The sequence below is a fragment of the Colossoma macropomum genome, unplaced genomic scaffold, assembly GCF_904425465.1.
Source record: "Colossoma macropomum unplaced genomic scaffold, Colossoma_macropomum, whole genome shotgun sequence".
In the NCBI taxonomy this organism is placed as follows: Eukaryota; Metazoa; Chordata; class Actinopteri; order Characiformes; family Serrasalmidae; genus Colossoma; species Colossoma macropomum.
Genome location: NW_023494798.1, coordinates 2830214 through 2857258, shown reverse-complemented (window position 1 = coordinate 2857258; position 27045 = coordinate 2830214). Strand labels below are relative to the sequence as shown.

Here is a 27045-nt window from a genome sequence, read left to right as displayed (position 1 = left end):
AAACTGGATAACGACAAAAATGGAGATACAAGGTTTTCTTCAGACAGCAGCGAGATGTATATATGTATATATATCTGTATATATATATATATATATATATATATATATATATATATATATATATATATATATATATTTAAATACCTGGTATCTTTTCTTTGCTGCAAGTACATTCACTTTTGGGATCCATTTGCTGAGCTGAGTGTTTATATTAGTTGAACTGCAGCTGAAACGCATTTAATGTGTTTGCTGATATGACTGGCGTGGCAGAATTTTGGTGTAACTGCTGTCCAATAGATAGAGACTGTTGGAGGAGGGGGGTGGGTGTGCACATTAAGTTGCAGTGCATGCTGGAGACTGTAGCATAGCACATGAAAAAAAATGGGCTAATATTAACAGAAAAACAAAATAATTTCACGGGCTGGACAGGATTGTGCAGGCCTTGTGTTTGACACATGGGGACTAGAGGAAAGAGTGTCTAACAGAGTGGACAGTGAGTGGACACAGTGTTTAAAAACTCCAGCAGCCCTGCTGTGTCTGATCCACTCGTACCAGCACAACACACTAACACACCGCCACCACATCAGTGTCACAGCAGCGCTGAGAATGATCCAAAATAATACCTGCACTGTGGGGGTCCTGTGGGGGTCCTGACCACTGAAGAACAGGGTAACAAACTATTCAGAGAAACAGATGGACTACAGTCTGTAAAAGTGCTCCTATATTGTCAGTGGAGCTGATAAATAATGGATGAAATGGACAATGAGTCTGGATAAAGGAGGTGGTTTTAATGAATGGCTGGTCTGTGTATGTGCTGCTGATAAGCACATCATGTGATTATAATCAACAGCTCTGAGCAAAGGTCTGAGTTAACAGAGCAAAAACCCATTTACTTCAGTTACAGACGGCAACAGCAGGAAAAGCAAAAGCCTGAACGGTCAGTCTTACATGTTTCTGTGTAAAACCTTTTCGTTGGAGGGTTTGAATTACAAAAGTAAAGCTATATATGATATTCTTTATTTTTCCTTTGCCAAAATTCAAGACTGTAAGGTTAGATTACCACATGTGAGCAGTCCAGCCCTCGCTCTATGGCACAGACTGCCTGCTAGCAAGCCAACACTTAAAGATAGTAAAAGTGTACACATGTTGTCTGATGATAAACATTTTGAAGCAAGAAAAAGTGCAAAGGAAGAAATATAACTATAAAAGATCCAAGGCTTCTGTCCTTGCAGTGTTCATTACCCTACACGTTATACTGGAAACAGCTAAAGATAAAAACTGCATATTTAGATTTCTGCTCCTCACCTTTCCGAGTTATCCTGATCCTGGCTGCGTGATGGTGGTCTTCCAGTCTGGAGTGGACATTCTGAGTCCATATTAAAGCCAGCAGAGCGGTGCAGAGCGCTGAAAGAGGCATGACTGATCTGAGCTGCGTAGAAGTGAACACCGCAGATGCTTCGGCTGCCAGGAGGTGTGGCTTTCAGTTCCCCCCACAGACTGTTTGCAAAGAAGAAAGACGAGTTGACCAAGGACCGTCATACAGTCCACTGTGGTCGTGCGTCATTCTGTGGTCTTCATTATTCCCTATATTAGGATCTCCGGGTCTGAACTCTATTTCTCTATGGGCAGAATGAATAGGGTTTCCGGGCTGTGAGAGCTCTGAGCTGTGCTACCTGATCAAGTGTCGGGTATACCCGTAAATAAAACCTCTAGGTAACCCTAACCTTATCAAAATACTACGCTTTTCAACCCTCCATGAAGCTTCTTTTTGACCGTGACTGTGTTGCTAATAAGTACTGACGACATCCACGATATATTCAGAAAAGAATATTGCATTTTATTGCAACATAATTTATCATAATTTTTACACGACAACAAATATATAGTCATATTGCCCAGACCTAGTAATGCTACTAGACATTTCCTTCCGTTGTAATTAACTGGGAAAAGTCATTAAGTCTTAAGTGATATCTTACCTGCTAAAAAAAAGCTTAACGTTATATTTGATGTTTTACTTATCACATTTAATTTTTATTGCTATTAAAAACATCTTTATTGTTTAAACTGAACTTAACATAAAAACACTGCACTATGTAAAAGCTAAAGCCACTTGCCGTCTACTAGAAGATCTGAATCTGGTAGCGGGCTAAGTGGCTAGCATAACATTTAACAGCTAGCTAAGTTAGCTAGCTAGCTAAGCTAACTTTAGCACATAACATCAACATTATATTCAATAATTCCACTGCTGGGATAAATTAATGTATAGAGCGGTTTATATCGCTTCATTTAAATTATGCTACGTTTGCTAATTCACGACTTTTTGTGCTGGATACCAGCGGTTTTTTTGTTTTCAATGAACGAGCCGAGCTCGTCAACGGTTAAGAAATGGTAGCGTCCGTTATGGGAGTGTTCCAATATGTGGCTTATGTCTCTCTCTCTCTGTCTCTCTCTCTCTCGTTCTCTATCTCTCTATCTCCCCCTCTCTGTCTCTCTCTCTCTCTATCTCTCTCTCGTTCTCTATCTCTCTATCTCCCCCTCTGTATTCTGTTTTTAGGGCCTGATAGCATTTTAATTTACTCTGAGTGTTAATTTCTTTGCCCCAATGTTCCAGATAATCATTCTGACTGTTTCTGATGATGTGATTGATGTTTAGTTTGGGCTGTAAAGCAGTGCTGGAGCGAGGCTGCTGTGTGTTAGGGTCTGTTAGTGGGTTAATAAGCCTCAGAACCAGCTGACTGAGGGAGCTCTTCTCAGGGTTCAGTTCTTGGGTCTGTAGCGCCTTAAACTGCAGCGTTTCTCTGGGACTCATCTTCAGGTGCATCCAGAAATTTAGAGATCTTTTTTGAATGTTTATTAACAGAGGAAATCGGCCTAATTCTGCCCTGCATGCATTGGTTGGTGTTTTCCTTTGGACTTTCAGGATCGTTCTGCAGAATTCTGCATGCAGGGCTTCTGTTGGATGCTTGTCCCATCTAGTGTAGCCGTGCTCACTGAGTGGACCCCACACCTCACCCCCATACAGCGCAGTGGGCTGGATCACACTATCAAACACTTTACACCAGACTGAGATGGGAATGTCAATATTGTAGAGTCTCCTCCTGATTGCATACAGTGCTCTGCCAGCTTTTTCCTTTAGTGCATTCACTGCCGGACTGAAACTCCCAGATGCAGTAACGATGAGGCCGAGGTAAGTGTACTGCATCGTGTGCTCCAGGGCGGTGCTGCCCAGAGTGAACTGGTACCTGTGTTCTCTATCTCTCTCTCCCCCTCTCTGTCTCTCTCTATCTCCCCCTCTTTGTCTCTATCTCTCTCTCTCGTTCATCTATCTCCCCCTCTCTCTCTCTCTCTCTATCTCCCCTCTCTCTCTCTCTCTCTCTCTCTCTCGTTCTCTATCTATCTCCCTCTCTCTGTCATACTGTCTATTTCCCCCTCTCTGTCTCTCTCTCGTTCTCTATCTCTCTATCTCCCCCTCTCTCTCTCTCTATCTCCCCCTCTCTCTCTCTCTCTCGTTCTTTATCTATCTCCCCCTCTCTGTCTCTCTCTCTCTCTCGTTCTCTATCTATCTCCCTCTCTCTGTCATACTGTCTATCTCCCCCTCTCTGTCTCTCTCGTTCTCTATATCTCTATCTCCCCCTCTCTGTCTCTCTCTCTCTCGTTCTCTACATCTCTATCTCCCCCTCTCTGTCTCTCTCTCTCGTTCTCTATATCTCTATCTCCCCCTCTCTGTCTCTCTCTCTCGTTCTCTATATCTCTATCTCCCCCTCTCTGTCTCTCTCTCTCTTGTTCTCTATCTCTCTATCTCCCCCTCTCTGTCTCTCTCTCTTGTTCTCTATCTCTCTATCTCCCCCTCTGACTCTGTCTCTCTCACTCTCTCATTCTCTATCTCTCTACCCCCCCTCTCTATCTCTATCTCTCTACCCCCCCCCCTCTCTCTATCTCTATCTCTATCTACCCTCTATCTATCTATCTATCTCTATCTCTCTCTCTCTCTGTAAAAGCAGCAGGAAACCGCAGTCATGTTTATTTAGTGCAGCTGGTGTTCGTGGTTGTTGTTGTGAAGCTGCTGTCTATCATCTCCGCTTCTCTCCGTTCGTTTAAAACTCCTTATAAAATAATTTTCTAACTTTTCCGCTTGGCCTAAAGACTCCGACAGCCTGTCATAATGAACGGTAGCGGATGTCTGTTTGGTCATACTGCCACTAGAGGGAGCAGTAATCATACGACAGTCAGACAGTCCTGTTCGTTCGATGGTCCACGTTATCGTATTTATACACATTTTATTGCTGACATTTCTGTATAGAAACTATATTTTGTTTGTTTTGTTTTTCTTTCTGTTGATTTTTTCGTGCTTGTAACACGGAAAACTGTTTTCCAGAAGATATCAAAAATAGATATCAAGATAATAAGCAAATAAACAAACATACTCTTAAAACGATGGTTCTTCAAGGGTTCCTTAGTGAAGACAGTGGTTCCATGTAGAAAAATGAACACCCAAAGAACCATTTTCATGAGAGAAACAGTTCATGGTAAAAGACCATTACGCTTGGGGCAGTAAAAGAGGAGGTATAGAGGCAGCACAGTGGATGGAGACCATCAGAGAGATCATGCACAAGCAATTAAGAAGCCTGAAGAACCAAACAGAGGACTGGACATTTCAGAGAAACAGTCTCCGTACTGGCATGTAACAGTCAGCATAACCTGAAGCATTCAAGTACATTTCAGTGTACAAATGACTTTGACATGCTGTGTAAAACATTCATTTGGGCCAAATGAGTTTCCATGTGTGCTTTTAACAACAATGTCAGAAAAGAAAGCTGTTAGATCATTATTTAAGTGAAAACTGCTCTTGATACCAAGGAAGCACTTTGATGAACATGAAGCTCAATATACCCAAAGCATTAGCACAGAGCTAAAACTAAACATTCGCAGGTTTTTTATTACTTAACTGAAAAGTACCAATGAAAATAATGTTAAAAATGACAAAAACTGTTGGTAAACAATGTGTGAAAGTAAGAGAGACCAAAACTTTATCAGTCTTTCTATACCGGATGCAGCACAAGTGTAATTTAGGTAACACTAGACTAAAGTAGATGTGCTGCCATCTATTGTTCACTGTGAGTAATTGCTCACTGTAATGCTGTGAGAAACTGCTTTGTGAAGTGAACACTGAACAGATTAACTTCTGTATAAATTGATGTAGAAATACATGGTGGAGTAATTGGTGTATGAGCATCATATGACATTTTGGTTTTATTTGTTTATTCAATAATTTGCATTTATTTGTTTAGCAGATGCTCATTATATGTCATATTCAGAGCTACTTATAAAATGTGCAGTGAAAACCAAACAAATCCAGAGCGCTCAGAGAATCTGCCTGAATTGTTCAGGCAGAACAATTCAGGTCACGATCCGATCACTCAAATCACGATCACCATTTGTTTCAGGACTGAAACGTATCTGGACAAACTTTGGCTGGATTCCATTGACACTTTTCACTAAAATGTGCCCCAGTGTGACCAGATCAGATCCGGTTTCACTTTCCCCATCAACACATACATTGTTTCCGTTTTACTTTTTCCCCCTATACCAGCGGCCGACAACATGTGGCTCTGGGGCTGCATGTGGCTCTTTTACTGCCCTGTTGTGGCTCCACAGCAGAATTAGATTTTAGATAAAAATTAAATAATCCTCCTTTACAGTAAAATAAAGCTCTGCTGATCGTTTAACACAGTTTAACAATAAATGATCTTAAACTCTGGAGTTAATGTAGAACTACTGATTCACCCTTTAACCCTGAAGATCAGCGCAGACTGCTGGTAACCATAGCAACACAGACAACAGTCTTGTCTAGCTAGTAGCTAGAAACGGAAAAGAGATTTAAGACGAACATCGATAATTTGGAGACTAATGGACTTATTTGCGTTTATAATCACCCCAGCTGGTTTCCTGATACCTTTAATCTGCCAAAACTGTCAAACACTAAAAAGTCACGAAGCTGAAGTCGCTTCTCATTCGCGAGCTTCTCATTTGAATTGTCTTGTTCCACCTTTAATGGTGCAGCAGTTACATTCTGGCACCTCAGGCAATATTTAAGGTGGAACGGGAAAATTCTATCAAGAAATTGGTGAATGAGAAGCGACTTCAGCCTCGCAAAAAAATCGAACTTTGAGAGACATTTTACAAGAAACTCTTCTACTTTTGAGAAAAGTTTCCTGCCGGAGATGCGAGAAAATCAGCTATAACTGAACTAAAGCTTAAAGTAGAGCAAAGTTAATCTGTGTTGTCGTTTATATTATATCTTTAGCCTATACTAGTATATTAGCACACACTGAGACATATTTACAGGCAAGATGATAAAACGTTACTTAAATAAATGGACATAAAATCTTGTGGCTCCCAAAGTGGTTTGATTTTTGTTGAAAGGACAAAATGTTTCTTCTTAATATTTGGGTTTCCGACTGGATCACTGCCCTACACGATATGAGTGGACAAGCTTGTCTTGGACGCTTCAATCAGCGTGGAGTGAAAGAAGCTCTTGATTTGGGTTTTTAAGTCCATCTTTTGTTTCCTTGTTTATCCTCTCACTTGCTAGTCAACGCTCGGCAGACACCTTTCACTCATGCAGCTGTATACGGATAGCGAAAATGCATTCTGTGTTAAATGTGGCCACCTCTGAATGTGTTTGAGTGATCTGATCATAATCTGATCACAATGCTTTATGGGTCTATTTACACCTGGCTTTTCAAACAAAACCAAAAACGCATGTTAATGCTAGGAGTAAACAGGCCCGAAGGGTGAGAGACAGATCTTCACCACATTTAACACAGTTGTGTAAACGGAATATGTTTTCATTATCTGTACAAAATGATCTGAGTGGAAATGCATTGACTAGCGAGTAAGAGGATAAACAACTAAATGAAACGTGGACGACAGGCGAGGCTGGAGTTCCCCAAACCAAAAGTCTTAGTAAACTCCGGGCAGGAGGTCTGCATTCCTGCGTGACCCAACATGATATCTTGTGGCGCTGAGCTGTTTTTCAATGTGGTTCCCTGGAGCGGGAAATGAACCTGCCCAGTGCGGGTGGGAGCGGGACAATGTGTAGAGAAATGAATAATTAGCCTACATAAAGTGTAAATCACGTAGCAAAGGCTCAGGAATGTCTGATTCTGAGCTGTCATTCAAAAAGTCATGTGCATTTGAATCGCAGTTATTGTCAATAACTGAGTGCGAGCGACAACAGTAGCGAAGTGCGTTCGTCACGCTCAGGTAACGCGAGTTAACTGCCATTAGAAAAACGCACAAAATATTCTAAACACGATCTGCCTTTCTGCCAAGCTGCATCTAAAACAAGATTGCTTCAATCTAATTAATCAGCTGGCCAGCCTGCTAAACTTGAGGGCAACATGGATCAGAACTCATATAAATAAGGCATTTAGTGTCCAGCTATCACACATCAGTGCCTGTGGCTTGTTCTTTGTTGAAATAGAGGGGTAGGGCATCAGTTCTGATGAATCAGTTCTGCTGCACCATTTAAGGTGGAACGTGGAAATTTAGAGAAGAAGCTGGAGAATAACTGACTTCAGCTTCATATCACTGAAGAATTAGGGGTGAGCGATAATAAATAATGCTTTGAAGGCATATGATGCCCCAAATTTAACTATAGCTCAGCAGTGAGGAGCTGAACTTTACCCTCCTCTGCTATCACTGCAGACTGGCAGGGTTGCCTACAGAGCAGCGCTAGTAGCCTGTTAATGAAGTTGACTATTACAAACTTGCAGTCAGGAAAGTTGATGAGCACTGTGTCTTAGTCATGAAGTGGCTTCAGGGTCAGCAAGCAGGATCCTCAGAAAATCCTGAAGCCAATCACAATGTAAGAGAAAGTACAGAAAGACATAAGTGAAGTTCAGGTTGTGCCTGTTGTAAAAATCATGTGGATCACTGTTTAGGTGTCCACAGGTTTCACCTGGATTCAGCCAGTGTGTGGTCTGTTGTTGCAATTTCTAATAAAAACAGAAAATCAGTAAAGCAACGGAGTCGCAACTGAAACTCCAAAGCAATATATTTGTTTAGGAATCACGACCAGGGAGAAGATCATGGAACAAACCCAGGGATCTCCAGCTGAATCAAGGGTTACAGAAGGTTAAACAGTTCCTATAAGGGTGTCGTTATACCTAATTCTGATATGAATAAATAAGACAGTGTTAATGTAAATGCATAATCAATGAGAAGGAAGTAAATTCATTTATGTGAAAATCTGCAGCTTCAAGGCCGTAAGTAGCCCACCATCGCGTCATCAACCGGCTGGTCTTCAGCTGAAGCAGCAGAGATAAATTTTCTACACTAATGAAACGAGGAGACGGTCAACTCCTTTAATTTACAGCACACTGAAGTGACCATCAGGGTCACACAGTTTGCATGTACACAGAAAAGCCAATGAGAGTTCACTATAAAATGTATTGTGATTAACTGTAGAATCAACTATTAATATGTGAAACTACTGTCTTTCTAACCACAGGTCCTGATGCATCTCAGCTGTCAACAAGTGTTTGTCGCAGTATTGCTCATTCCGCTGCTTTCCCACAGCTCTCAGCTCAAAGACTGGAAGCAGATCAGAGAAATTGTAAAATATTCTAAACACGATCTTCCTTTCTGCCAAGCTGCATCTAAAACAAGATTGCTTCAGCCTAATTAATCAGCGGTCATTGCTGGCCAGCCTTCTAAACTAGTCAACATGGATCAGAACTCATATAAGTAAGGCATTCAGTGTCCAGCTGTCACACATTACTGCCTGTGGCTTGTTCCTCTGCTCATTAGCAATCTGCTAAATAAGCCACTCACTCACAGACTCTCACTGTGAAGCGCTGCGCCTGCTTTCGTTCTTGTCTTGTTGCCAGTCACATGTTTGTATCTTGTATTTTGCTTGTTCTGCTGTTTTAGTGTTGTTGGCTTCAGCATTAGCAGTGGCACGTGTTAGCACACCATCTGCAATAGCTTTGGTTTTAGCATTAGCATTGGTAATAGTATCAGTGTTAGCATTAGCATTCTTTCTTAGGCTTTCTCTGTTATTTGAGTCCTGGCATGAAAAAGTTCGGAAACTCTTAAATATGACATATACAAATGAAATCATAGGTTTGATAGAAATCTTGAAACATGAACGTTTATATACTGTGACACAAAAGTATATTGACCTGTTCTGAGAATTTAACATAAAACTAGTATTTTAAAGTTGAATTATGTTATACTTTATAATTTATATAACATATTTGTACACTGTAAAACTTGTTTGTTAGTTCAACCTAAAAAACAATATTTATGAGACATTAAACAATTGAATATCTTTTTTTATTAAAAAAAAAAAAATCCTGAAACCAATCACAATGTAAGAGAAAGTACAGAAAGGCTAGACATAAGTGAAGTTTTTGCTCATTCCTCATTCCGCTGCTTTCCCACAGCTCTCAGCTTAAAGACTGGAAGCAGATCAGAGAAATCAGAAGCAGAAGGCAAGCTAACGTTACAGGAGTCACTCTCAGCTGCGAGGCGCTGTTCCCCAAGCGGTAAGATGCGACTGTCCTTTCTTGACCGTTCTCTGAGGCTATGCACTCATACTGACCCAGGTCCTCTTCACTCATGTTTTCTATTAGTAGAAGACATTCCTCTTCAGTGGAGACACAATCTATTGTCTTGCCGTTATGTTTCCAAGTGTATGAGGCATGCAGAGAGGAAGTGGGGCATTCAAGGTAGTATTTGGAGTTTGGAGGGACGATCAGGGGTGATTCTGACGTCACACTGGTCCCAAGATCCCTGGCTTTGGGACGAAAAATAGTAACTTTACAGGAGAGGGCAAAAACAGTCTTACCTTTCAATTTAAGGTAATGTAAAAAGATTTTATTCCAAGTGATTTTAGAGCATTTCTGTTGGTCCATTCATCATGAAATGTTCACACAACATAAAGGACAGCTGGTGTGTTGAAATGATGCAGAAAAATAAAAATCGACAAAAAATGGAGATACATGGTTTTCATTGGACAGCGACGATATACAACTGCTCACAGACTTTTTTTGGCTATTATGTCATTTTCATAATTACTGAATATTACCAAGTTAAAAAATGAAGAATACGTATGTACTGATATAGATAATTTTGACAATTTTGTGGAATCATCATGTCCGCAACCATGACAACAAACAACCCACAGTGCTATTTGGACTTAGACCGGACTTATTAGTAGACAAAACTGAGTTAGTTTAAAATTCTCCCTTTCTTGTAGGAAATGAGTGGAGGTGAACAAGTGGCAAAATTAATAACACTGAACAGTGAATATTACTCGAGATTCACCGTGAAAGCTGTGTATGTGCCCATGTGGTGGGTTAGTTTTAACACGGAGTAACAACTAAAACCGCCAAACAAACACCGAGAGAAACTACTTTCTCCAATATAAGTGTAGTGTAGTATAGATGTCATGTTAGTAAACTATATTTCAGTTTTTATTGTGCTGGTATTTCCTCGTCTGCTTTGTATTCAATAATACATTTGACACACTCTATTTCTGCTAATCATATTTATTTCGATGTATTTGATTGCTTTAAACAGCACAGATTTACATTAAATTGACTGTGCTTTTAATAAATTTGCCAGACTTTTAATGACTGTTACAACTAGCTCCTTCGGTGAAAGAGGTACCTCTTGCACTTCTGCTGTTTTAGTCCAAATTATTCTCTGCTGGAAACAAAGTTCACATTTTCTTTTGTATCAGAGACGAGTAAGTTGTTTGTATGAAAAAACCTGTATGTGTTACAAACTGCGAAATAAAAAAACGAGACACAAAAGCAAAAAACACTTTCATCAAAATGACAACATGTGCGCTGCATTTTACAAACACTCTGCAAAACAATAAAACGTGCTGCAAATTCATAGAACTTGCTTTGGTTTGCACCCTAGAGCAGAGATTTGCAACACAAATGTTAAGAAGAATCATTTTGTCCATCAACAAAAATCGAACTACCTTGGGAGCCACAACAATTTATGTCCATTTTATTGAAGTAACGTTTTACCATGTTGGCTGTAAATATGCCTCAGTATGTGTTAATGTGCTAGTATAGGCTAAAAAATATAAAATAAATAAAAGCACAGACTAACTTTGCTCTGCTTTAAGCTTTAGCTCAGCTATAGCCGCTTTTCTCGCATGTCTGGCAGGAAACCTTTCCACAAAAGTAGAATAGTTTCTTGTAAAATGTCTCGCAATATTCGATTTTTTGCAAGGCTGAAGCTTCTCGTTCGCCAGCTTCTTGTTCGAATTTTCCCGTTCCACCTTAAATTCTGCCTGAGGAGCCAGAATGTAACTGCTGCATCATTTAAGGTGGAACGGGAAAATTCGAACAAGAAGCTGGCGAACAGAAAACTGACTTCAGCCTCCTGACTTTTTAGTGTTTGTCAGTTTCTCTCTGCAGATTAAAGGTATCAGGAAACCAGCTGGAGAGATTATAAATGCAAATAAGTCCATTTGTCTCCAAATTATCGATGTTCGTCTTAAATCTTTCTCTTTGCCGTTTCGTTAGTTTCTAGCAAGGCGAGATTGTTGTCTGCGTTGCTATGGTGACCAGCAGTCTGCGCTGATCTTCAGGGTTAAAGGATGAATTAGCAGCTCTACATTAACTCCAGAGTTTAAGACCATTTACTGTTAAACTGTGTTGAAGGATCAGCAGAGCTTTATTTTACTGTAAAGGAGGATTATTTTATTTTTACCTACAAATCTAATTCTGCTGTGGAGCCACAACAGGGCAGTAAAAGAGCTGCATGTTTTCGACCTCTGCATCTGTGTGACTTGAAAAACCTTCTGTAAGAGGACTATGAAAAAAAAATCTTCATAGAGCTGACCCTACCATTATCTGAGAGTGAGTGCTCCATGATTGGATAATTTGTCATTAAGCATTTAAAGATTTTTACCTTTTGTTTCCAACCAAACAGTACAGTTTACATGCATAACAAGCATAATAAAATGAAATAATTACAGACAAACTCACAGAAATGATTAGGCACCAGTCTAAAAGGCTGTAAGAGTTTCCCTCTGATTAAAGGCAAATAAGTCTTGTACATTTTAATTAGCAGAATGCAGTTGTTGTAATCATGGCATGAATGCATTGTTTGCTGAGCAAGTTATCACTAGAATGTGGGACAGGTTTAGTTTTAAAACCAGCAACAGCCACAAACATGCAGACCTACCTGCTTCACAAACAGCGTAATCTCCATTTGTTACGTCTTGAACTGAGTATCTGTGAAAAGAGCACAGTTTGATCTTTTAATGTATGAACTGTAAACTGTACTCAATCGGAGATCATTTGGGAAGCTAACTATGAATCTCTCAGCCCTCACATGCCGCTTATCAAATGATGGATGAAGCTGAAATTCAGCCCAATTCTGAGGATTAATCAATCTGAAAAGTAAACAAATTGTTGGAAGAGGTAACACAGTAATATGAACATCACTGAATCCTTCTACTCTGCTTTTACTTGTTACACATAACTCGTTTAAACCACAAACGGTTATTAGAATATGATCCAGTACTTACTCAGTAGCAGGCGAACATTCAGTCCCGCTCCAGCCGCAGTAAGGGTCTCTAGCCAACACACAGTCACACTGTTTCCCATATACGCTGCAGTCCTGCAGGTCGATTTGGACCAGCTCACTGCTGGAGCTCACATACAGCTTTTTCTGCAATGAAGGATGAAAATGTGCTGTACATTCACTGACCACTTTATTAGAAACCCCTCAGCTGTGGTTCTATCTTGCTGGTGTAGAGTTAGAGACTGTAGCACATCTGTTAATACACAGTCTGTGTTTGCCATCTTTTAGACCCTCATCAGTGGTCAGTTTCTGACCATTTATGCTGATCTTGGCTGGATATTTCTGTGTGGTGGTCCACTATCTACCTATCAGTGACAGTGTCCAGCAACACTGCTGCTTCTGATACACTCGTACCAGCACCACACACACTACTATGTCACCCGAATAATATCTGGACAGCAGTGGTCCTGTGGTCAGAAACTAACAAGTGATAAATAGAGTACAGGAGAGTAAATTATGGAGCAAGATAAAGGCTACAGTCTGTAATTCAAAAAGGGGTCAGTGAGTGAAATTAAGAGTAGGAAGGAGTTTCTAATAAAATGGATAATGAGTTTATAGACAGGTAATAAACATGTCTAAAGAAAGATTATTATAGCAATAGCAGCAGATTCGGCTGTGACAGATAATGTGAACTGACTACAGGCTGACTGTGCTAATAATGCTTCTCAAAACATTTCAGCAACATTGCTTCAGCACATGCTCTGCCTTAATGCATTTTCTGTCACTTTACTGCAGATTTGAACGTGACCCTGAGAGAGTCTGTGTTTCTCTTACTGTGGATCTGTCCAGCAGCATGCTGTGGATGCGTGTCTCACTTTCAAACGGCTGGTATTCGGCGATGATGAAGGGACCATCATCCCGCTCCACCACTTTATGGATCCTGCCATTCCCTGAGGTATAAAAAATACATTCACATACACAGACTGTCAACAATTTAGAGACAAAGGCTACGTTCACACAGCAGGTAAAAGTGGCCCAAACCTAATTTTCTTACCAAATCCGATTTTTTGTTCGGCTGTTCACATTATCTTTAAAATGTGATCTGTATGTGACATCAGTCTGAACAGATCAGCTCCTAAACTGACCCGCATGCACAAAAGATCAGTGCTTCACGTTGCTTCACGTGGCTCACCGAGAGGTAAACAATCATGAGTGCCAATGAATGCCAGTCGCTCCCGGAGGATCAGCTTCACCTTCACCAGCATCACAGGAAGATCATGAAGCTTCACTGACTGACAGCTGGGCTCATCACCCAGAATGTGTTCGAGCCGTAAAAAGGGCACGTTATTCGGCCACGGTCACTTTTGGTTTACATTCTCAGATTCTTTAAACTTTGCTTTCAACTTTTCCTCTTGTTCTTCTCCAGCTGCGTTCAGTCATTTCTTTCAAAATCTCTTCGAACATGGAGCGGTTTGGATAAGTGCCTTCTAATTTTTTAGTACAGAAACATCAGCCTAAATGTTTATGAGGTCTCAGCAGCGCGAAATGATGATGAATGTCGAGTTGGATTGACGCGAAAGTTGCATGAATTCTGATCCGGCTGTTCAGAGTCGCATTGCAGCAGATCGGATACGTATCGCACAATTTTTTGCCCTAATGTGACTCAGATCTGATGTTTTCAGGGCTGTGTGGACACGCAAATCTGATCTTGTCAAATCCGACCTGAGCCACTTTCATACGTGGTCCTGGATCGGATACATATCCGATTCATGGTTCCGTTTGCACAGAAGTTTACCCACCTAGGGTCAATAAGAGGACGCTGTGTTGAACGTTATTCCTACTGGTCACCCTGTCCACCTGCAGGTGCGTGTACTGGGATTGGCTGATCAGCAGGGGACCTCGCTCAGGCTCGATCCATTCTGCCATCTCCGGACGCTTTTCCATAAACTTCAGAAAGACTGAGCTTTTGTCTGTAACACACTGTAAGACACAGAGACGTTACAGCATCTCCAGTCTTGATTCTACATAACGTTGAATATTACACATTTGCTTTTGCAGTAAGAGATTTTTCCCCTCAGAGACCTGATTTTCAAACTTACTGTGCACATTAAAATACAGCAAACTGCACCTTTACTGTGGCCTACTAGTAAACTCAGGGCCGCCCTGAGGACAGTGACAGTAGTTTGGTTACTCTTTACTGGATTAGATCACTATTAAATCAAATGAAACAATTATTAATATATCATGTGCAGTGTATCCACAAAAATATGTTTTCTACATTAGTTTTGCCCTTAAGCTACAAAGCAAATGTGGCTAACAAGCAATGGAAGCTTATACTGCTCTATGCTAGAATTATGCTACACCAACAGACTTACTTATATGTTTCTGACCCCGATACCTAACATAGATGAGAAACACGGATGCGCTGGCTAATCACAGTCTGTGCTGCAGGTACAAAAGTGCCTGTACTAAAAGCTGCCTGTCTGGAATGGTGTTCGTTTTGGGACATCTTCACACCACAGCATCAGGTTTCAGACTGACGAAAGGTGAAAAGATTTGTTCCAAACGGTCTCAGGGGAAACCGCTTCAGAGAAGAAGGCAGGCTAAGCTAAGCAGCCACAAACTCTCAGATGTGTGACATTCATAATTTGTGGCCAAATTAAAGACGACAGTACATTACCAATACACCTTTAACTGAAACACGCTTATTGTTGTTCTTATACTTGCCAAAGACTAAGATTCAACTTATACACTATCACTGTGTTTGCTCCTTATAATGTATATTTGCTCCTTACAAATGTATATTTTGCAGCATATCTGTCTTGGCAGAAAAGTTGCACTTTATTCCACTGAGCAGGATGGTACCTCTCCAGCAGCCGGAGGAGGAGCTTCCACTGGGGATCTGAATATGGAGCTTTTGAAGATCCGAGTGATTGTGGACATTTTGTAAACACACACGGCGCTGATGTTACTGTGGGAGAAACACACAAACTCAACTAGACACATATTTTTATATATATACATATATATATATATATATATATATATATATATATATACACACACACACATACATATATATAATATGTATGTATCACTGCTGTTGGAACAAAACCTCGTATCTCCAAAATGGTAACTCTACAGGAGAAGGAAAAAAAACACTTTATTTTTAATGTAAGTCAATGGAACCAGACAGTTTACCAAGTAATTTTGGTCTGTTTGTTTTGGTCCATTCTTCATGAAATTTACACACAATGTAAATGACAACAGGTATTTTCAAATCATGTCAAAAAAGCTGAAAAACGACAAAAATGGAGATACAAGGTTTTGTTCTGACAGCAGCGATATATATATATATATATATATATATATATATATATATATATATATATATATATAGCTGTTGTCAGAAGAAAACCTCATATCACCAAAATGGTAGCTTTACAGGAGAAGGAAAAAACATACTTTACTTTTAATGTAAGTCAATGGAACCAGACTTTTTTCCAAGTCATTTTGGGCCGTTTCTTTGGGTCAATTCTTTATGAAATTTAACACAATGTAAAGGGCAACAGGTATTTTCAAATTATCTCAAAAACAGAAAAACAACAAAAATGCACATTCGAGGTTTTCTTCCGACACCAGCCATATATATCATGTATCATGATATCAGATTTTTATAAGCTTAGTAATCTTGTACGGCCAGACGTAGTGTAGGAATATTAGGCCGGTAGTGTTATTGATGGCCGTGTGGTGTTGTGTAGATACGATGTGGATCATTCATCAGGCTTTATATAAATATGTAGCTGTGCAGATGTGCATATAGATCTAATTCAACCAAAAAAAATTACATTTAGCAAAATGGCCCCTAAACCAGAACTGTCAGAAAAACATCAGAGAAGACAGAGAGAAAAAATATAGTATAAAGAGGGACATAATTGAAAATCACTGTAGAGACAGCAGAAAGAAAGGAGAGAGGACAAAATAAGCAAAGTATTGAAAAATATAGACAGTTCAGGGACAAAGCCTCCGCATCAGATGTGTCCATCCTTCAAAGGTTTTTAAAAATATTAAGCCAATTTAGTTCATGATTGTCATTTATTTGCCTGAACGGTTTGTTGCTCTTCAAAGGATTTTACTGCACTGCTGGTAGGCCAACCCCAGTAACGGACCGATCGGTGGCTGTGGATAGATCGTCTATTTCTGCCTGAAAGCTTTTGTTGTATCAGGCAGTCACTGTTACAGTAACGGTAGACCGAAACCAGCTGTATTCTGAGCCAAATCCTTAAGTGTTCAGTAAGATTTCATTTACCATTCCAGCGTTTTGCGATGTGGTCTTTCCAGCCACTAATCCACAACTGTATTCTTAAAAAAGTCAGGATTTTGGTCTTTTTTTTAATTATCTTCTTTTTAAAGTAATCACAAATAATGTGTGTTATTATCAGGTGAGAAGCACACTGGGCACCATCTTACTAGTGGTTCTTGAAGAGCGCATAAATCATGGTGTTGTCCCAGTTCTCTGCCTCCAATACAGCAACATCCAGCAGTTCAGTGAAAGTCACTCTCCTCTTCTTGTCTCCACAGAACAGGCGTGCGGTCAGCATGGACGTCCAGCGGTACTGCAGTTGGTTTTTTCTGCCCCCTGTATCTGACTGGTGGAGATGCAGTGAATACATAGCTTATTATAAACAAAACAAGTTTTGTATGAATTACTAGATTTTCCTGGATCCAGTTCAAACCACAGAAACATGGAAGCAGCTCACACCACTGTTCTATAGCAGTGGTGTAAATGTGTATTGAGATACATGGCCTGCATTGTTTAGCTTATAATCGTCAGGCCCCTTCGGAGCAGAGTTAGAGCAGGTAAAACACTACCTGTGAAGAATTACTGTACCTGACAGTAATCCTCTCGTGTAAAACACTGTACTGATGAAATATGTTATCACAAATAACATCATGGCTATGATTTGTTTGCAGCGAATAGATTAGAGTCTATCCGGTCTGGGGGAAAGTGAAACAATACTGTAATAGATCAAAAAACATGTATTAGGTACTTATAATCACTTTTATTATTACATTATAAAAATATACATATCGCTGCTGTCAGAACAAGACCTTGTATCTCCAAAAACGAAAACTTTACAGGAGAAGGAAAAAACCTACTTGACTTTTAATGTAAGTCAATGGAACCAGACTTTTTTCCATGTCATTTTGGTTTTCTTTTAGTCTATTCATCATGAAATTTACAGCGTAAAGGGACAAAAGGCATTTTCAAATTATGTCACAAACTGAAAAAATTCAGATACAAGGTTTTGTTCCAACAGTAGTGATAAATGATCAATTAATTGTTAATAAATGTATTATATTTCTGTTGTTAATCTTTCCAAATTTTTTAACCTATAGCCACCAAACTTCGCACAAATGTTCATCAAGGAATACAGGAATACCGAGCTTGTGTGTTTTGAACCAATAGGACACAGAGGCAAACATCTGGAAGTTTGGTAGCAACCTTGAGGAAGCCCTTAGTAACCACCTGGGATACCATAGCAGTGTCCTAACAATGCCTTAGCAACCACTTAGAATACCATAACAACACCTTAGCAACTATGATTGCATAATAATGGCCTAGCAACACCGCCGCAACCACCTTAGATATCAACAGCATAGCAACAGCTTAGCAACCACATATCAAGAACGTAGCAATGACCTAGCACCCACCTCACAACCACCAACCAACACCTGACACAACAAGCTGCAATACCCTGGTAGAATGGTACAATGGGTGGCATGGTAGCGCTGTTGCCTCACAGCAAGAAGGGCCTGGGTTCGATTCCCCGGCCGGGCGACCAGGCTCATTTCTGTGTGGAGTTTTCATGTTCTCCCCGGTCTGCGTGGGTTTCCTCTGGGTTCTCCGGTTTCCTCCCACAGTCCAAAGACATGCAATCAGGCCAATTAGTCTAAATTGCTAAATTGCCCCTAGGTGTGAGTGTGTGGGTGAATGTATATGTCTGTCTGCCCTGCGATGGTCCTGTTCAGGGTGTATTCTCCCTTCCACGAAATGACTGCTGGGATAGGCTGCGACCCAGAAGGATAAGCAGCTTAGAAGATGTGTGTGTGTGTATTCATCATTGTTTCATTTTATTTTTTAATAAATGTTTTCCCTACTTGTAGAAGCACCTGACAGTAATTTTTATATATATATGGGTTGATCTCACAATCTACTAATGAGGAAGAACATTGTTGTGTAACACTTTTACATAAGTAGAAAGTGACCCATTGACCCGCTGACCTCAGCTGTAAGCAGGTATTAAGACACAATCCTTCAGAAATAACCGGAGAATGTTGATCCATTTCTAATGTTGCCTGAATGTTTTTCTGTCTGCCGTTTGGAGATTCCAGAAGGAGTGCTCTGTTTGTGTCCAGCTTGGGGTTTTACTCATTTTGTTCCTGAGGCCAAAACCACCGTAGCTCTTAAGTTGTCCCAAAACACAATGCTTACCATGCAGTACTGAGAAACTCGGGGAATCCATAAGGGCGTCTCCGGGTCCTCACTGAGATTCTTCTCTGTGTAGAAGCTGTACAGTTTTCCATCCTCTGCAGCACTGCCTTCGTTTGCAATGAGTTTAATGTACCTCTGCGCTGAGTGCCAGAAAAACACAGAATTTCTTAAACTTAGTTTAACCGAAGGTCCAACATGACTGACAGGAAATGAGGGCTCCTTCACCAATAGTAATCAATAATATGGAACACCTTTCCCACCAGGTAGAGGAGAAATCAGTCACCTATGATTTTTTTTTCTAGCAGCAGTATGTCAAAATATTGACATAGTATCCTAAGATAATTTATTATTTTCTCAAAATACTGACTTAATAGCTTGAAATGAATAACTTATTATAAAGCAATATTTATTTAGTATCTAGAAAAAAATGATTTAAATCTTGAGATTTTGAAAACCATGTCAGCGTTATTAAACTTCAAGAAAGTAGGTCATTAATAAAGGAAAATAAGACATTATGACAATATTATAAGTCATTACCATAGTAGCCATTGTTCCAACATGTTAAGTCAATATTTTGAGACAGTCATTATTACAAAAATAAATCAGACACAAACTCATTATTCTGATGTAGTAAGTCATTATTTTGGAAGAATAAGTGGATATTTTGAGAAAATAAGTTATTATTATGAGATTAGTCATTATATTCACCTCATAATATACTGGGATGAAAAATCATTAACAAATAAAAAGTGCTACATTCAAAGTAAGAGACAGTTGGCTATTTGTCAGATTTAACAGAGCCCAGAAACTGCCTAGCAGAGCTTCATAGAGCAGACAAGTCAATGATGAAACAAAACAGGGGAAAACAGAACTAAACTGGAAACAAAACCTGACAACAAGACCAGTGAAAACAGGCAACAGGGTAACCGACAATGCAAGACAAAGGGACTGGGCAAACACAGGGGTATAAATACACTGAGGGGAAACAAGAAACACCTGGGACTTAGAGCTGGGCGATATGGCCAAAAACGTTATCACGATAAACAAAATTCATATCGTTCGATATCGATATATATCGCGATAAATGTCAAATCATGATTTCTTTCACGTTTGAAGGCTGATTTTGCTCCTGGGTGGTTAACTGTGGTTTTAAACTATCACTTATGGTCCGATCATGACAAACACTCGGCAAACAGTGGAACATTTCACACATCTGTCTTGGGACAGTGGGAGAAAGTTTCTGAGCTGTTTTTATCAGCTGGAAAAGCACAGCTGCAATTTTTGTAATAGTCATGATTTAAGAAAGAAAACAGATTATTTTAGCGGTCTGGTGACGAGCGCTCGGCTACCCCGTTACAAATGCTAAACAAGTGGCCAACAACAGTGCTAAACTCTTTAGTTTCTCAACAACGTCAACTCGGTTCGGTAGGTCACTGCGGTCACTCCTACCATATCCATGTCAGAGCAGATCACAGTATTCAGACACCAGCTAGCGACGACTGGGTTTCTCTATGCTATCGTAGTAGTTTAAGGGGTGAACCGCAGTGTATCTGACGTTCGCTGTGTAAAAGCGTTATCTGCAGTGTGAATCTCTCACACCAGACAAACAGAGTCCTCCTTTTAGGCATGTTTAAACTGAAAGCGGTGATTTTGTGTCTTGTTTGATCTACAGTATCATCAATTCACCGTGTTGTGCTGGAGCGCTGCTTCAAGTTAGCCAGCAGCTAAAAACAGCTAGCCTGCAAAGACAGCGCTCTCCCGCTCTTCACTGCCTCACAGCTTCCTCAGTTTACTTTCGTTTAAATCGGAGCTGTAATTTACATGAACCCACTTCTTTCTTTCACTTTCGTTGCTCGAGAATGCACTAATACTAAAATATGACGGTTTGGCGCTGTAACACGGCGCTGCAGACGTGATTTAACACCGCTAAAGTTGTTAGGATGCACGGAAAGAGGTGAGTTCGCTGTAGGACAGTACAGTTACACCACTGACCTCGTCACTCACACTCGGTCACAGGAGAACAGATCGCCGGTTGCAACACTCAAACAGGGACTGTATAATTCCGCGTTTCAGCCGTTGCTAAAGTATATTTGGAGACCCTTTTTTTACTCGTGGCCCCCTCCCTCTCTAATCAAGTCGAAAAACTTGGAAGTGCGCCCTCTCCTGGCGACAGCAGAGTAGTGTCACTTTCCTTGCAGTAGAAAACGCCACCAGGGCTTTCGCTAAAACGTGGAAGTGTGAGAATGGTGTATTATATCGAACATTTATCGAACCTGTCTTATCGCTCTATCGAGGAAAAGTTATATCGCGATACTTATCGTTATCATTTCATCGCCCAGCCCTACTGGGACTAATGAGAGGGTGGGGCTACAGACAACAGGCAGGTGGAACAGATGATGGTGGGGCAGAACCAGGGAGGAGACAGACCACAACACCAACAAAGGCACATGGCACTGGGAAACAAGAAAACCAAGGCTAAAACAGAGAAAGACAAGGACCAAACAAGACAGGACGTTACACTACTTAGCACAATGAGTCACGCACTCCGTGCTATTTTGGTACAGGTACATTCAAATACAGTTTGAGTGCACCCATCCTACCTCTCCTTATTGATGACATGAAATTACAACACAGACTGGTCAAGATACAAATCATAAAGTGATTGCCGATATTTTGTAAAACAAAAATCTGTCGTTTCTGAGCTTAGCTGATTCTGACTACTCAAGATTAGCCACATTAATTATGCCCTCAGTTAGCTGGATAACTTCAGGCCAAAGTCAAGTCTGTCCAGTTGGAGGAGAGCTAAGGACAGCTCTTACTCTTACTGTGGGCTCAAGTCATTAAGCTATCTAGGCCGTTTTGCTTTGTGAAACAACCCCTACCTCGCGGTTTGTTCCTAGGAAGTCAGCTAGTATCCAGTGGTGGACAAAGTACACAAATCATATACTTGAGTTAAAGTAGAGATACCCAAGGTAAAATATTACTCCAGTAAAAGTAGAAGTTCCTCCCTTTAGACCTCCACTTGAGTAAAAGTACAAAAGTATTTGCCTTCAAATGTACTTAAGTATCGAAAGTAACAGTACTAAAAGATTAATTATGACTCTAATGTCCTATTATGATGTTTGTAAGAAGACTCTTGATTTATTAACTAATTTTAGGTGAAAATACTCCAGTGTCACTCTTGGTAACCAGTCTTTTAATAGAATAGAATAATTCTATTAGAATTATTAGTCTAACAGAATAATTCGTCTGACGCTGATGTCTATTAAAATTATCATAAGCACAAAACACTGAAGGCAAACAATTTCCATCAGGGAGAACTGAGTGGCTCTGAAATCACTTTTTGTGAACAAGTAAAGTTTCAGTTTAAGATTTATTTGAACTTAGTCACAAGTTTAAGTTCAATAAAACTTTAAACTCAGATTCACAAATGAGTTTCCTTACTAAACTGCATCTGTAGGTCTCTGTTCATAAACATAAACTAGCCAAAACTAATTTACTATAAGATGAAATGTGTTTGTATAAATTCAGGAAAAAGACACGTCAGTCACAACTGCATATGAGTACATATTTCTATATTGTGGTCTGTTTACACAAAGTTAGGTTAGTTCATCATTTATGTTGAACAGACTCTCTCAAACTTTCACACTGCTGCACTGACATCCTTGCACTGGGTCGGTATGTCCAACAGGTCAAAACAAGCTCAAAACTAAGTGACCGCTGTGCCCTGATTGGTGTTCTTGCTTTGCGCTTCTTTCATTTTGACATGTTACGTTTTTATACACACATAAACGAAAAGGAACGACAGATTTCTCATAATGTAGTGGAGTAAAAAGTGAGATATTTGACTTTGAAATGTAGAGGAGTGAAAGTAAAAAGTCACCCAAAATGGAAAAACTTCAGTAAAGTACAGACACACGAAAAAACTACTTAAGTACAGCAGTGAATTACTTTTATTTAGTTACTGTCCACCACTGCTAGTATCTGATGCCACTCAGCTCTCTTACCTATTTCTCTCGTCTGTGGCCATGTGTAGTCGTATTTTGCCTTCTGTCTGTAGAGTCCCAAAGTGGCAGCAGCATTATTCTGTCCAGAGATGGTGAAATAAAGCGTGTCTCCTGTCAAAAACCACACAGACAGATTACGTTCAAGCCAAAAGTCTTGGGCCAGTTTCATCAGTATCAGCCATGTTAGTACGTTTATAACACGTATGACGATCAGCTGTGATCAGCATCAGCCTCGCTCAGAGGATTAGGGTTGGGTTTGGGTTATGATTAGAGTTATATCTATTTACAGTGGCTCTGTAAATATATATGCAACTGGTAACCACTGATAAACTTCAACAAAGCTTTTTAGATGATTTCAAAAAAGGTTTAACAAAATTACGCTTGTTTCAGAAAAAAGCACAACATCAATCTGAGGTGAGACTCTTTGTGTGACCTACAGTCTAATAAGCAAGACCGAGAGGGCAGGTTTACAGAACCATCATCTCTGATAGGAGAGCCATTTGACTGACATGCAAAATCACCCAACAATTGCAGAACAAAAATAAACTTCTATTAAATAAAGTAGAGTGGCTGTCGGCAAACGCTCTCTTTAAATGGGACATCATGAATGTTTAACGTATTCCGCTCTTAAAGGCTTACTGGTGAGTAGATGCAACTGCTTGTTACTAACACATTTATGGCTACTAGCATTTAGCTTGATAAACAGTCGGTTGTTCCCCATCAGACTGATGAAGCAGTGCACTGAAACGGCACCAGAGCCAGTTTAAGTCTCTGCGGGAGGTGAGATTCTGAGAGCTGAGGTGATTTTAGTGTGCAGTTTACATCAGACGGTCAGTGTACTGCTGTGCGCCGAATGTCAGAGGCTGGGAAAACTCCTCTGAAAGACACATTTATTGTCAAAGCACAACTCAAACACACATTGTTTTCTGGCACAATGGACTTTTTTAGTACAATACAAGTACAATGCAAATGTTCAAATGCCCTTTTGTGCCTTGTTTAGTGTGGGGCTGCATCTCTAACATCAGCTCAAACTCAGCTGAGATCCAAATTGCCAGCGAAAGAACTCACAGAGCTTTCGCTTCTGAAATGAACAAACTCCCTGTTCTCTGTTTGCTTTTCCAAACTGCACAGTGTCACAGTCTGTCCATTTCATGAGAAGCAAAGGACCTTTTGATATAGTTAGTATATATTTTGCCAACTATATGTTTGATATATATTCTAGCATTTTTTTCAGTGATGCGCAAAAAAATCACATCCGAATGTTTTGCGTTGTCGTGTCGTGGTTTTTCACTTTGCATTCTGTGTGTCGAAGCATTAACCCTTGTGTGGTGTTCATGCTTTTGTTACTTAGTGGGTCTGGTGGACCCATCACATGTTAAAAAAACAGATGTTTAAAATATCACTAGTGGTCAGCATAGCTCCTTTAGCAGCTGTAGCCAGTCAGCAGCCTGTCCATGTCGTCCACCCTCACACACACACACATACATATACAAACACATACACATGCAGACACACACACACACACACACACACACACACACACACTAACAGCAGGCCATGTAGGAGGAGAACAGAGTGAAGGACACAGCACCTCCACACTTTTACTCCCCGCGGGTTCATCTCAACACCACATGTGTAATGTAAGTGTGTGGGGGGTGAACAGAGTGAAGACACTGAAAATGGGTTATTTTATATGTTCTTCACAGAAAATGAGCAAAGGACAAGAAAACTGGGGTTGAAATAATAATAAATCACATCATTTTTCCTTTGTTTAACATTGAAAATGGGTCCCACAGACCTGAACACCACACAAGGGTTAATATGTCGGATTAACTACCAACATGATCAGCACTTCCAGTGGGTGGGACAGCAAACTAAGCTCTAGACCTTCTGGACATTCTGTGAACACGAGCCGTAATCCAACCAGGTTTTAGTTTGCTGTTAGAAATGGAAAACAGCTCTATGCCAGCGTTAGCACAGGGCTAACAGACTATTAGAAACACAGCTAGCAGAAATTAGCATTATCATAAGTGTTTTTTTTTCTCATTTTCTGACCATTTTGATATTTATGGCCCAAACTAAAGGCCAGGCTCTAATCACAGTTCACAACTGTAAACTACAGTTTTTTTATGTTAACTTTTAGTTAATCTTTCAGTATTTTGGGCAAAAAGGTTAATAACTGATAAATACCATAATGTTCTATTTATAATACTTTTTTGTAAAATTATCTGACGTGAGATTGAATCTCTTTTCACTTTTGAAATATGAGGCGTTCTGGATATTAATATTATTATTTCTGATGTTATACAGCTTTCTCAATCACTGTATCTCATGAGAGAAGGTTACAGTTTAGGTCTTTCCAGTAATTATCTGCAGAAATATACAATCATAACATTAATCTGTAAAAAATCAGTACAGTTTTCTTACCAGTGTACAGAGCGGTTTCATTTACATCCCCTGTATTTCCCTGCATTTCAAAGCAATCCACTGGATTGTGCTCTGAGTCCTGCCATAAAAACACACAGGGCCAGTTTATAAAGGCTTTCAGAGTAGAACATGATCGTGCTCACAGCCACAGATCCTTCTGTTCTGAGATGCTGTGAGCATCATGCACATATAGAACATAATTTTGAAGGGTATATGCTAAAACTCTGACATACCACTTTACAGCACTTTTTATCCTCCTTTCCACAGACAAACAGTGGATTTCCATTCTTTCCCTCCGTCAGCACAGAGATGGAATCCACACAGCCCTGGAAACATACAGCAAATTCAGCAACACATGTAAATCTGTCTGCTTTAACACAAGAAAGTTGTTAAGTAAATTATATTCATGTTTGAGAAGAGAGGACGAGTTCAGGCCTAAAAAAAACCCTGGGGAAGTTAACGTTTGTTCTGTTCCACATCTGTGCCAGATAACTGAGGGCAATAAAACAGCAAGCACCTGGCTCAGGTGTGCTGGGAACGGGAGAACAAAAACATGAATTGGAAGGTGGTCCTCATGGGCAAGATTAAGGCTGTCATATGGAAAATAAATACATGCAACGTGTATTTATCAAATATGTTTAAAAATGTATGAATTTTTTGGTTTAGTGTTCTTTAATGTTTGGAAAATATTTTGGAATGAAACAATGTAGACTATTTATAGTAAAGTATGTACAATGCGTTTTATTTCCATGTAGATGGGGCTGTAATTTTAGGCTAGAACATCACTCGCCTACATAGCATTACATTACACATTTCAACATGTTATACTTATTCCACTTTAGTTACACATTTGACATGCATAAACATTTATAGATGTGTAATACTTACAGATCTACCGTCCTCGCATTCATTCTTAAAAATGGCACAGGCTCCTACCAGAGAATGAAATACATACAACTGCGTTAGATACAAGTGCACTAGTTTGGGTTTGTCATCGTCTAGTCATCCTCAGAGCCACTCATGGTTGGATATTTGCCGGTAGTGAACAAATCTTAACATATAGATCAGACATAGCAGTGCTGCTCATTCGCTGTCCACTCTGTTAGACACTCCTACCTTGTCAGTCCACCTTTTAGATGTAAAGTCAGAGTCGATAGCTCATCTGCTGCTGCACAGTTTGTGTTGGTCATCCCCTAGACCTTCATCAGTGGTCACAGGACACTGCCCACAGGACGCAGTTGGCTGGATATTTTTGGTTGGTGGACTATTCTCAGTCCAGCAGTGACACTCAGGTGTTTAAAAACTCCAGCAGCACTGCTGTGTCTGATCCACTCAGACCAGCGCAACACACACCAACACACCATCAGTGTTACTGCAGTGCTGAGAATGATCCACCACCCAAATAGTACCTGCTCTGTGAGGGTCCATGGGGGTCCTGACCACTGAAGAACAGGGTAAAAGGGGGCTAACAAAGTATCAGAGAAACAGATGGACTACAGTCTGTGACCGTAGAACTACAAAGTGCACCTATATAGTAAGTGGAGCTGATAAAAT

At 40.1% G+C, this 27045-nt stretch overlaps 1 protein-coding gene, 1 long non-coding RNA gene and 1 pseudogene across 3 annotated transcripts; 1 reads left to right on the top strand and 2 right to left on the bottom strand.

The window, feature by feature from the left end:
• Positions 1-1560, bottom strand: part of LOC118817808 — a 32319-nt pseudogene extending 30759 nt beyond the window's left edge.
• On the top strand, positions 868-13439 carry LOC118817810. Its single transcript, XR_005008052.1, has 3 exons — positions 868-937; positions 9453-9554; positions 13357-13439. It is a non-coding gene; the product is annotated as an uncharacterized LOC118817810 (long non-coding RNA).
• On the bottom strand, positions 1420-26587 carry LOC118817809 (semaphorin-7A-like). Of its 2 annotated transcripts, none has more exons than XM_036584750.1 (12): positions 26380-26587; positions 25725-25817; positions 25492-25570; positions 23065-23175; positions 19058-19197; positions 17032-17210; positions 15427-15532; positions 14361-14541; positions 13396-13511; positions 12566-12708; positions 12220-12269; positions 1420-1497 (listed from the first exon to the last, which is right to left on the bottom strand). In XM_036584750.1, the coding sequence occupies exons 3-12, from the start codon at positions 25535-25537 to the stop codon at positions 1481-1483; spliced, it is 1089 nt and encodes a 362-aa protein (XP_036440643.1). In that variant the 5' UTR covers positions 25538-25570; positions 25725-25817; positions 26380-26587; the 3' UTR covers positions 1420-1480. The 2 variants fall into 2 exon arrangements, with proteins under 2 accessions (XP_036440643.1, XP_036440642.1); XM_036584749.1 differs by lacking the exon at positions 1420-1497 and adding an exon at positions 9225-9805.
• Positions 26588-27045: the final 458 nt, after the last annotated feature.

Coding starts and splice junctions, on each gene's coding strand:
- LOC118817809 (XM_036584749.1), bottom strand. CDS start 25,537: ATGCAGGGAAATACAGGGGATGTAAATGAAACCGCTCTGTACACTG. Junction 23,176..25,491: donor TGAAACCGCTCTGTACACTG/GTAAGAAAACTG, acceptor GGTTTTTGACAG/GAGACACGCTTTATTTCACC. Junction 15,533..17,031: donor GCGCTCTTCAAGAACCACTA/GTAAGATGGTGC, acceptor TTTCTCCCACAG/TAACATCAGCGCCGTGTGTG.